The sequence below is a fragment of the Dasypus novemcinctus genome, chromosome 5, assembly GCF_030445035.2.
Source record: "Dasypus novemcinctus isolate mDasNov1 chromosome 5, mDasNov1.1.hap2, whole genome shotgun sequence".
Lineage (NCBI taxonomy): Eukaryota > Metazoa > Chordata > Mammalia > Cingulata > Dasypodidae > Dasypus > Dasypus novemcinctus.
In genome coordinates this window covers 62,443,824-62,453,739 of record NC_080677.1, presented here as the reverse complement: position 1 = coordinate 62,453,739, position 9,916 = coordinate 62,443,824, and the positions used below count along the sequence as shown (strand labels likewise).

Sequence of the window (9,916 nt, the reverse complement as noted above, 5' to 3'; positions counted from 1 at the left end):
ACCGCTAATTATAGTAATTTATCTAATTTTTACCATAATTTTCTGATGTGGATACACCATTATTACAGATGAGACATCCTAGGGCAAAAGAGGTTACCATAACTTGCCCAGTGGCAGAGTGGGATAGGGATGGTTGCCATCCTTTACTTTTGCTTAAACTGATAAATGCTTTTGAGGCAGGTTAGTATGGTGAAAGGGGGAAGGTGGCCGGCCTGGCAGACAACGTGACTGACAGACAACGTGGCTCACACATGGCCACTTGGCTATGAGACCCTGCCCACAAGCCTCCTGAGAAGTCTGCTGGAAATACACTGTGAGATCCCACGAGAATCTCATTTGCAAAAAGAGTGAAAGCCTCAGATATCCTCCAAAGGCCTCACCATTGGCCCCCTGAGAAATGACAGGTGGGGCAACCAACCAGAACAGCAAAGAGACTTCAAAAAGCCCTGAGCTGGGGCCCTGCTTACCAACTCATCCTGCAGTAGGCCCACAGTTCATGCCTCCAACCCTGTACTCTTCTTGATTTGTTTCTTAATAAACTGTTCACTTTCTTGCCTACCCTATGGTGTGTCCTTAAATTCTTTTATGCAACATAAGCCAAGAATCTAGAAGCCCAGAAAATAGTCATCCAGTAACACTTTCACTCCAACTTTTTATTTTGAAAAATATCAAAGCTATAAAAAAATTGAAGGAATAGTACAATGCATACACATATACTCTTTTTCTAGATTGACCAATTGTCAGCATTTCCCACATTTATTTTATCTCTATTTGCATGTGTGCGATCATTTTAAAAGTAAGTTGCAGGGGAGCCGACGTACCTCAGTGGTTGAGCACCTGCTTCCCTTTTAAAAAAAGTAAGTTATAGCCATAATGATACTTCAACAGATTTTACTTTTTAAAATCAGGTACTCATTGATACAGGAATTCTGAACCCATAATTTTTAGTTCATATCTTCACTGATACTGGACTTCATTTTTAGGGGAAGCCAAAAAAGAAAGGAACGTGATAGTTGAAATTGCGTGGGAGTATAAAGTTAGTCCAAATACCTAAAAGATTTCTACCTATACGCTGGCACTTAACCTACAGTAAGTTTCTTAATTTTCCAAACAACCTATGATAGAGACAACCCATTTCATAGATAACCTCAGACACCGAGGTTAACCAGGTAATAACACGGACAGAGTCATCCAAAGCAGTTGGCTTTAGAACCCCATACAAACCTAAGCTATCTGCTTCTAGAGTCTGCACCTCTTATTATGTCGTGCCTCGGAAAATCTTTGGTGGAAAAAGATTTAGAAATTTCTGCTAGCAAACTTTCTTACAGGCCAATCACATTTAATACGAAATAATTCTTTGGGTGTCAGACTCAAAACTGTTTTTAGTTTTCCTTCCTTCCTCCCTTCCCATTATTGCGCTCCCCCCCCCCCCCCTTTTTTTTTTCCTTTAATTTATAATCCAAATGTGGTTGGAATTTACGGCGCCCACGGAGATTTAGGGAGAGCGTGGGTAGGAGGTCGCAGGATGTTGCCTGCGGCCGGGGCCAGGTGGATTCTGGGACTTGTAGTCTCCCGGGGCCCTGTTGTTTAGGGCCGCGGGAGAATCCGACTACGCTCCCAGAAGCCTCGGGTTCACTGGAAACACACTTCCTGGGATGTTGAGAGACGGACATTCTAAGAGGCTCCTCGGTGTGGGCGAGTAAAATGCCCTGGATGTGAGAAGCAGGTAGGTGTGGTCAAGAATGTTCTGATTTCTGGGTCTTTTGCAGAAGAAGTTGATGATTTTATGTAAAAGAGATAAATCGACGGGACTCAGGGAGACTGAAAAATGCTGATCACATTTGGGAGTGTGAGGATTGAGTGAGGAGTTACTTGGTAATTGTTTTAAAAAAAATTATTTTGTACTTAGCGGTATGGAAATTGTCGAATTGTCTTGCCGCAGCAATCAAGACCTGGGGCTTGGCTGGCCCGGGCTTGCGGTGTGGGGCTGCAGGTCGCTGTTTTTGAATAACCAGCTGATACTGGTTGTATAATGATGACCTGCTCCCTGTTCGAACCCGCTCATTGTTGCAGGGTGGGGTTTGCTCTCAGAGCTTTACAGTCACTGCTAGGTCAATTTCTATTGGCTCTAAATAGAAGAGCTTTTTCCCCCACCCCCTCCTCGCTCTGGTTTCTGAGGACACAGCTTAAAGCGAAAGAGGGGAGCGGGAGGGGGCAGCTGGTTGCCCTGGAAGCTTGGTTTGCTTTTCTCTGAAGCGCAGGTTCTGTGTTACAGGCCTTCACCACGTTACAGAAAGGCCAAGCTTGGTGACCCTCACTTACAGTTGCCCAGGGATCCCATTGTGCTATTAATTGTGGAACGATTTCCTCTGACTTTCGACCGAACAGTTACGCTTGATACCAACTCAAGAAACGTACATTTGGGGGAAAACCTTAAATGAGACGGGATGTTGGCGAACACGCTTGTGCATAATGACCTTAATGAGGCCAGCCATAAATGCCTTAATCCAGGAAGCTGTCAGGCGTTTATAAATTTTCATTCTCATCCTTCTTGTTTGAATTATATAGTATTTGAAGAGGAAGTTGCTGATGTTTAAAAGATTTATATGTGGAAACCTCTTAAAATGCCAGATCGGTAAACACAGTAAAGCATTCTAATTCCAAATTTTAGGACGCACAGTGAAGAACAGTGTTGCCTGATTTTGTTGTTGGTATCCTTTCAAAGGTAAAAAAGGAGCATAGTGAATTTCTTTTACTTACAAGACAACTATATAGTGTCTCCTCAGCCCTCCTTATTCTTTCATTCTAATTATGAAAAGCATCTAAAATTCATTAAATATTGATAATTTATTTTCAATACACTAATGTGGTTTTTATTCTTATTGCCCCTGTCTTCTCAAATAACAAAATGAGAATTGAATTTTTATTCTTCTGTACCCTGTGTATAAATGATGTGTGACTTGAAGAATAAATTGCTTTTTATTTTTTTAAAACTTACTGCTTGCCTTTTGTGGTACAACATTTCATCTGTTTTAGGTGATTGCTAATTATTTTTTCTAATTCTCCATGAATCCAAATTGAGTTTTTAAAGAAGTACTATATTAATTTGGGGGCATTTCCCATCTTTCTTTAGGTCCACATCATCTCTACTGTGAATTCAGATGTGCACGTATTTCTTCTAAGTTGATTAAAGTTATTTTAGAATTATTAGATACCTCAAAGGGTAAGTACATCTCTTGATTATATCTTATCTCTTTTCCTCCTGACACCATGTGTCGGCCAGTAACAGCACATTTTTTCTCTTGTTCAACAAAATAAAGGCGAGGAGAGAGTGCAGTGATTGATGACTTAGAGTTTGTTACAAAACTCAAATTATAGATCAAAGGGTCTGCCAATATTCCTATTCTGAATCTAGCAGCTATTAGACATGTGTTCTCATATAGCTATTCCTTGGAATTGTAACTGAAAAGATACAAGTAATGGCCTAGTGAATTCCAAAATTTCTTAACGACTATCCCTTACCCAGACTTTCTTAAACTCTATCCAAAACCACAGAGCAGATATCCCTTTGAAAATTCCTTATTCAAAAGGATACCTTTGCTAGCCTTTAATTACGTACCAAATTTTATCCATCCCCCTCTCTGAAAGTCACTGTAGAACAGATAGTCAAATGACAAGTGTGAAGGGCTTCTTTTGAAGCAGAGTCCTCATTTAGATTTGGTCAATAATTAAAGAGAATTCTTTGTCATTACTGTTCTATGACTATAATCATCTGTAGTTGTTTGCTGAAAGTCTAGGGGAAAAGCATGTACCCAGTTGAAGAAAGTCAATAAGCCTATGAATAATCACTACAAACATTCCTGACAATATTCTGGTTTACAAAGGGTTTTATTCTTCATTAGCTCACAACTACCTTGTCAAACATTTTACAGATTAGAAATTTGAGGTTCAGAGGAGATAAGTGACATACCCAGTTTGTAAATGGTAGGTTATTATTGTCAGCCAGGTCTTCAGTCTCTTGGGCCACAGTAACATGCTGCGTCCCAGATGAAAACAGCAAACCTGCATGTCTATATATATGACCCAGATGTGGGGCACAAGGGAAAGAGTGAGGGGATGAAGCCTAAAAGCTGTCAGCATTCAAACATCAAAATTATCAGTGTGACTCCTCGTTTCAGCCAGGCACTATGCAAGTTGCTCACAGTGTGTGGAGGAGACAGACAGGTGAGCAAAAACCAACATGGCACTAATTCCTGAGCTTAGTTGGCATCAGTAGCCTTTCTCAGGCCTGCACTAGGGTTTCTGTTGAATCAAGGTGTTTGGTTCCTAAAATTAAGCAAGATAGTGTTTTCCTAATTTGCAGGAAAACAAATAAATTAGGACTTTAATTATCTTGTTTTAAATAGTTTTCATCCATAAAATTTTCTTAAACTATCACTTCTGCTGCTAATAATAACAGAAGACAACATGATAGACAAGTAGTAAACTAATTTTAATGGAGAAGCTTAGAACTAACTGAGGACTTTAAAAAAAATGGTTACTTGTGCTTAACTTTGATTTTGTATTGTGCACATAAAACATAAACATATTTTCAATAGTAAAATTATTCCTAGTTCATATGATTGGATTAAATATACAAATGCTATATTGTTTTCCAAAGAATATAATATGCTGCCGTCTGAACATAATTGAGAATCATGTTCTAATCCAGTTTCCTAGAACCTTTTGTCATAGTCTTCTTTCTGATCCCTGAACTCCTGGGAATACTACTCTACCTTCTCAACAGATAATATTTGACTTGCAGAAGATAATGGATTCTCTAAATATCACCATTCTGTACTCAGAAATAAAAAACATTCACAACCTTGTCCCTTCTTCGTGCTCTGACCCAAAAAAACGTACATGTGCTACCTTACTAAAAAGAGTATGTTCTGCTGCCCTGTAGGGGTTATGATGGAATGCAGAGAAAATACATTTGAGTGCTTTTTTGCAAGTGAGTTTCAAAGGCTTTGAAGAAATTAAAACTGAATAAAGTATTGTTTTTTATAGTTTATCAGGTACAGATAAAGAACACAGGATTTTAATTTGGAATGAATAAGGGCCTGAGTACTGTTTTTTCTTTTCCTAATAATGTTAGTGATAAGAGATAGGTTGTCTGTACTTGAAAAATCTGTGCATTCATTTTATATGATCAGTGATAATATAATAACCAACAAGTGCTATAGATTTCCCTGAAAAGCAGTCAGCTCTTCTTGAATCGGATAGGAAGTAGGTGAGCAGAACTGAATTCCAGTTGTTCTTCCCATCTTTTCGTTTGACTGATTTACTGAAGATGAGCCTATTTACATCTTATAATTTTCCAGAGTGCCAGGTATATAGAATTGAGATTAGTTTGTTTTTTTCTTATTTAACATTCATTCAGCAAATGTCCATTGAACTTCTCGAGGGTGCCAAGCCCTAAGCCAGTCACTGACTGCTAAGCACTAGTTGACACTTGCTTAGCACTTACCAGGTACTAGATTTGTTCTAAACACTTTACATTACATTAACAGCCCTGTGAGGTAGGCACTATTTCCCCATGATACAGATGTGGAAAATGAGGCACAGAGATGTTATGTAGCTGACTGAAGGTCATTCAGCTACTAAACTAAATGAGGAAGTAGGGACTAGAACCCAAGCAGTGTGGCTGAGTCTGTTTTCTTACCCACCCTCCTGTCCTATAGTACTTCTTTCGCCTCACCTTTGTCTTTTATGAGCTTTCCTTACTTTGGCTGCTGGCTAGTTCATTTTGCCTTTGCATGTACATTTGAGGCTAAATTTGTGTTGTTTGTGGCTAACTGATGGTTGATGAGTGCCCTGCCTGTTACTGTCTATTTGAGTACTTGACATAAAAAGTAATACTTGATACATGTGTATTGAATGAATGATTATTGACTTGACAACCAAGAGAATTTTTTATATAATATTGAGATTTTGAAATTCTTTGTGTTGTTCCCCTGATTAGCTGTGAAGAAAAATAGTCATGGGCCTACCTAGCTTAAGGCTTTGGTTGCCTCATCCAGTCAGTGATAGCCAAGCATACGAGTACATGTATGCTCAGAGGTCACACACACAGGCATTTATATACATTTGTATTGTACATATAGAGAAAACAAGGGACAGAATTTGTTTCTTTGCATTGACATTTCATCATTACTTGTTTGACTAATAGGTAGCACCCCTTCCTCCTCTGCTCTCCTATTGGCCCCTCCTGATTTGTCCTCTTGTGTGTTATTTCCCAGTCTGACTGACAGTGCTGCAGAGCCTGCCTTGCCATGGGCTGTCGGGATGTCCATGCAGCCACAGTCCTCTCCTTCCTGTGTGGAATTGCCTCTGTGGCAGGCCTCTTTGCAGGCACTCTGCTTCCCAACTGGAGAAAATTGAGATTGATCACATTCAACAGAAACGAGAAGAACCTGACTGTTTACACAGGCCTTTGGGTGAAATGTGCACGATATGATGGAAGCAGTGACTGCCTGATGTATGACACTACTTGGTACTCATCAGTTGACCAGCTGGACCTACGGGTTCTCCAGTTTGCTCTGCCTCTCAGCATCCTGATTGCAATGGGTGGCCTGCTGCTCTGCCTGATTGGAATGTGTAACACAGCCTTCAGGTCCTCGGTACCCAACATCAAACTGGCCAGGTGTCTGGTCAATAGTGCAGGCTGCCACCTGGTGGCCGGGCTCCTGTTCTTCCTGGCAGGTAGTGTAAGCCTCTCCCCATCCGTCTGGGTCATCTTTTATAACACACATCTGAATAAGAAGTTTGAGCCAGTCTTTACATTTGACTATGCAGTGTATGTCACTATCGCTAGTGCTGGGGGTCTGTTTATGACTTCCCTCCTACTGTTTATCTGGTATTGTGCATGCAAATCTTTGCCTTCTCCTTTCTGGCAGCCACTGTACTCCCATCCTCCCACTATGCATACTTACTCCCAGCCCTATTCAGCACGCTCCCGCCTTTCTGCCATAGAAATTGACATTCCAGTAGTTTCACACACCACCTAATGGGGAAATTGTTAATTGCTAAAGAAAACTCTTCATGTTGCCTCATATTCCTCTTGTGCAACACCCACTGCAAGAAACTTTTGTGGTCACAGGTACATGTTATTTTGTTCCTGACTGTTCGGTGAAGCCCCATTTGTGTGTCCTGGTAGATGAAGTGCTGCTAGTTTTTATTAAAAGTTCATTATTTTACATGTGAATCATTCCTTTCATCTTGCTTCTTAAACTGGCAAGATTTTTAACCTCCATGTTGATTATTTAAGGGAAAAAGATCTATGTCTCAATTGAGGTGATATAGAGCAACATGGTAAAGTAAAAAAATGGCCAACAAAAGCTGTTGTATTCAATCTTTAAGAATATTTCAGAGTGTGTATTATCTTTTTTTCTGTAATACCTTAAACTGGGGGAAAAAAGCTATTTCAAATATAAGAAATTTCTTTCAGGTACAGGTTATATTTTAACAGTAGTCTTCTAGCTTACGACTGTAACTTACTCCTGTCTGAGGATAAATTGTATTGATAGACTTAGCAATTTTGAAGATTACTTTTGTGAGTTCCTTATCTTCTACCTCATGCCAATGTTTAAAAATAAAATGCATTTTAAGTGATGTCAGAGAGCACATTCTAACATTTTAAATATCTGTTAGTTATGGGTTAACAATATAATTTTAAAAGCTGATAAATTGTATTACTAGAGTTAAATTGTGCCATGTGATAGGTTGGTACTTTTTCTGAAGCAGGGAAACCTTTTTTCCAGATACCATCCACAAAATTCTACTTATATAGCCCACATACAGTCTCTTACTAGGTAAGAGAAAGAAAGGGGTCCCAGCGGTTTAGTCTCTGTTAGCCACAGTGATGGGGAATCAGAGTCTGTTCTTCAGTGATAATGACAGCATCAGAGCTTCACAGTGCTGACTGCCTTTTGAGTGATGAATGACCTAAGATACAGCTTCACCGTGACCACATTCACCCTGGATTCACTTCCTGCCCCACCACTGATTCTTTCCTTGAACGTATTATCTCTGCCTAACATTTTAGTAGGTGCTGTAGATTCATGAAAACTATGAGATCTAGTTCCACCCACTAAAAAATTTTAATCTAGCCGAGAAGATGAAACTATTACCTGATAATTAGAGAATAGACTGACTTCTTTGGGCAGTTGGCCTTAACTTCTCAATCATTGATCCAGAAATATATGTCATTCAGACATAGCTTTCTGGCTGTCAAGTTTATTGTACAACACCAGCAATATCCTGGACCCTAGAAATTATTGACTTCAATTTATTGACTCTTTAGAGCACCTACCATAGCCGAAATGCTGTAATAGCACCCTATAAGATGCATGAGAAGGGACAAAAGTGTTAGAGAAATTAAAGTGTTCCCTTTCCACCTCTGAAAATATGATGATGTCCTGAGGACAGAGGCGTTTTTAAATCTCCTTTGGGATAACAATTAGATGAAACCATGTTAACACTAAGGTTAGAAGTTCAGGGATACTGGGTCTTTATCCTTTAAAATTTGACCTGCTTTTTAAATTGGTGTAGTTTGTCCCATGTTAATATTATGTTTATAAGGATTTTGTTCTAACAACCACTACAGATTTTACAAAAAGCTAGTTGCATGCTAAACAGATTATTATGCCTCCTTTGCAAATCTGATTATAATTCTGGTACTTGTGTGGATATATGTGATAAGATTTTGTTTCTTAATTCCAACTTGAGTATACATATATAGCAGATAATTCAGTTGTATAATTTTTAAATGTCATCAGTTGAAAGCATGCAAGGCTATGGCTTTTTAGTTACAGCTTCTGATTTCTTTCAGTTCTGATCCTTTTAACTGTTCTTAGATGTAACTGAGTCTTGATCATTCCAAGACAATGGTGGGTGGAATTTTGAGATTAATGTTTCAATTTTCCTCTTTGCTAATTAATTTCAGTCTCCACATTCACTGAACTTTTACCAGAAATGTGAAGAATTCTACCATCCCCTTGCTTTTTGTATAAAAAAAAGAAAAATAGACCAAGCTCTTAAGATACTGGACAGTTTTAAGTCCTTGGAATCATAAATAGAAATATTAAGCTTTTCCTACAAAAATCTTTTGGCTTCATAATCTGTGACCTCAAATTAATATTTATTATAGATTCATGGAGCAAAAGAAACAAAATCAAAGTATTTATAGTTCTTTTTAGTCATTTTTGAACACTAAACAGGTTATTATAGTGGGGGATATAATTTTTTGTTGTTAAAGCTATTAATGTTAAAGGCCTTTTTCAGAAGCCAGCTTGGAAAACAACCTTAAGTATGGTATGATGCACACCAGATTTGGCTTTTCCAGCCATGGAAGAAGAAAAGGAACCTGATTTAACTTTACTTGTAAATGTATAATATAAAGGATATATGTTTGCTGTAAACTACAATGTAAAACCTTGATTAAACTGCACTCTACTTCTTAATGTTTATTAAAAGATGTATTTTTACAAGTTTCTGCTTCTATTCCATCCTCACTTCCTTTTCTATTCTCAGTGTTTTAATGTGAAATATGTTGAGAAGTCTTTCTTAAATGTATGTAGATTTAAAAAAGAGAGTCTCACTGCTACTCTTCATTCCTAGGAACAGGGTAGGCCATAAGAAAGGGAACTGCTGAGATACAGTTCTCCTGAGTGTTTAGAACCACAGTCAGGTTTATTTAAGTAGAATATACGTGAATTCATGTATATTCAGCTTGTCAGTCCCATTTTTTACTTTTAGCTTCCTTATCTCTCCTGATCTCACTCATCTTCATTTTCATAAAAAAGTTTAAAACTTGGAGTCTAAGTTATCTCCAAAATATTTTATAAAATAATTCTTTTGGAAGGGATTTTGAAGA

At 38.4% G+C, this 9,916-nt stretch overlaps 1 protein-coding gene across 1 annotated transcript; it reads left to right on the top strand.

The window, feature by feature from the left end:
* The first annotated feature begins 1,630 nt into the window (after positions 1-1,630).
* On the top strand, positions 1,631-9,530 carry CLDN12 (claudin 12). The gene is made up of 3 exons (XM_058297010.2): positions 1,631-1,726; positions 3,134-3,223; positions 6,282-9,530. The coding sequence occupies exon 3, from the start codon at positions 6,315-6,317 to the stop codon at positions 7,047-7,049; it is 735 nt and encodes a 244-aa protein (XP_058152993.1). The 5' UTR covers positions 1,631-1,726; positions 3,134-3,223; positions 6,282-6,314; the 3' UTR covers positions 7,050-9,530.
* Positions 9,531-9,916: the final 386 nt, after the last annotated feature.

Bases quoted from the DNA above. Each gene is read 5' to 3' on its own strand.
- CLDN12 (XM_058297010.2), top strand. From the start codon at position 6,315: ATGGGCTGTCGGGATGTCCATGCAGCCACAGTCCTCTCCTTCCTGTGT.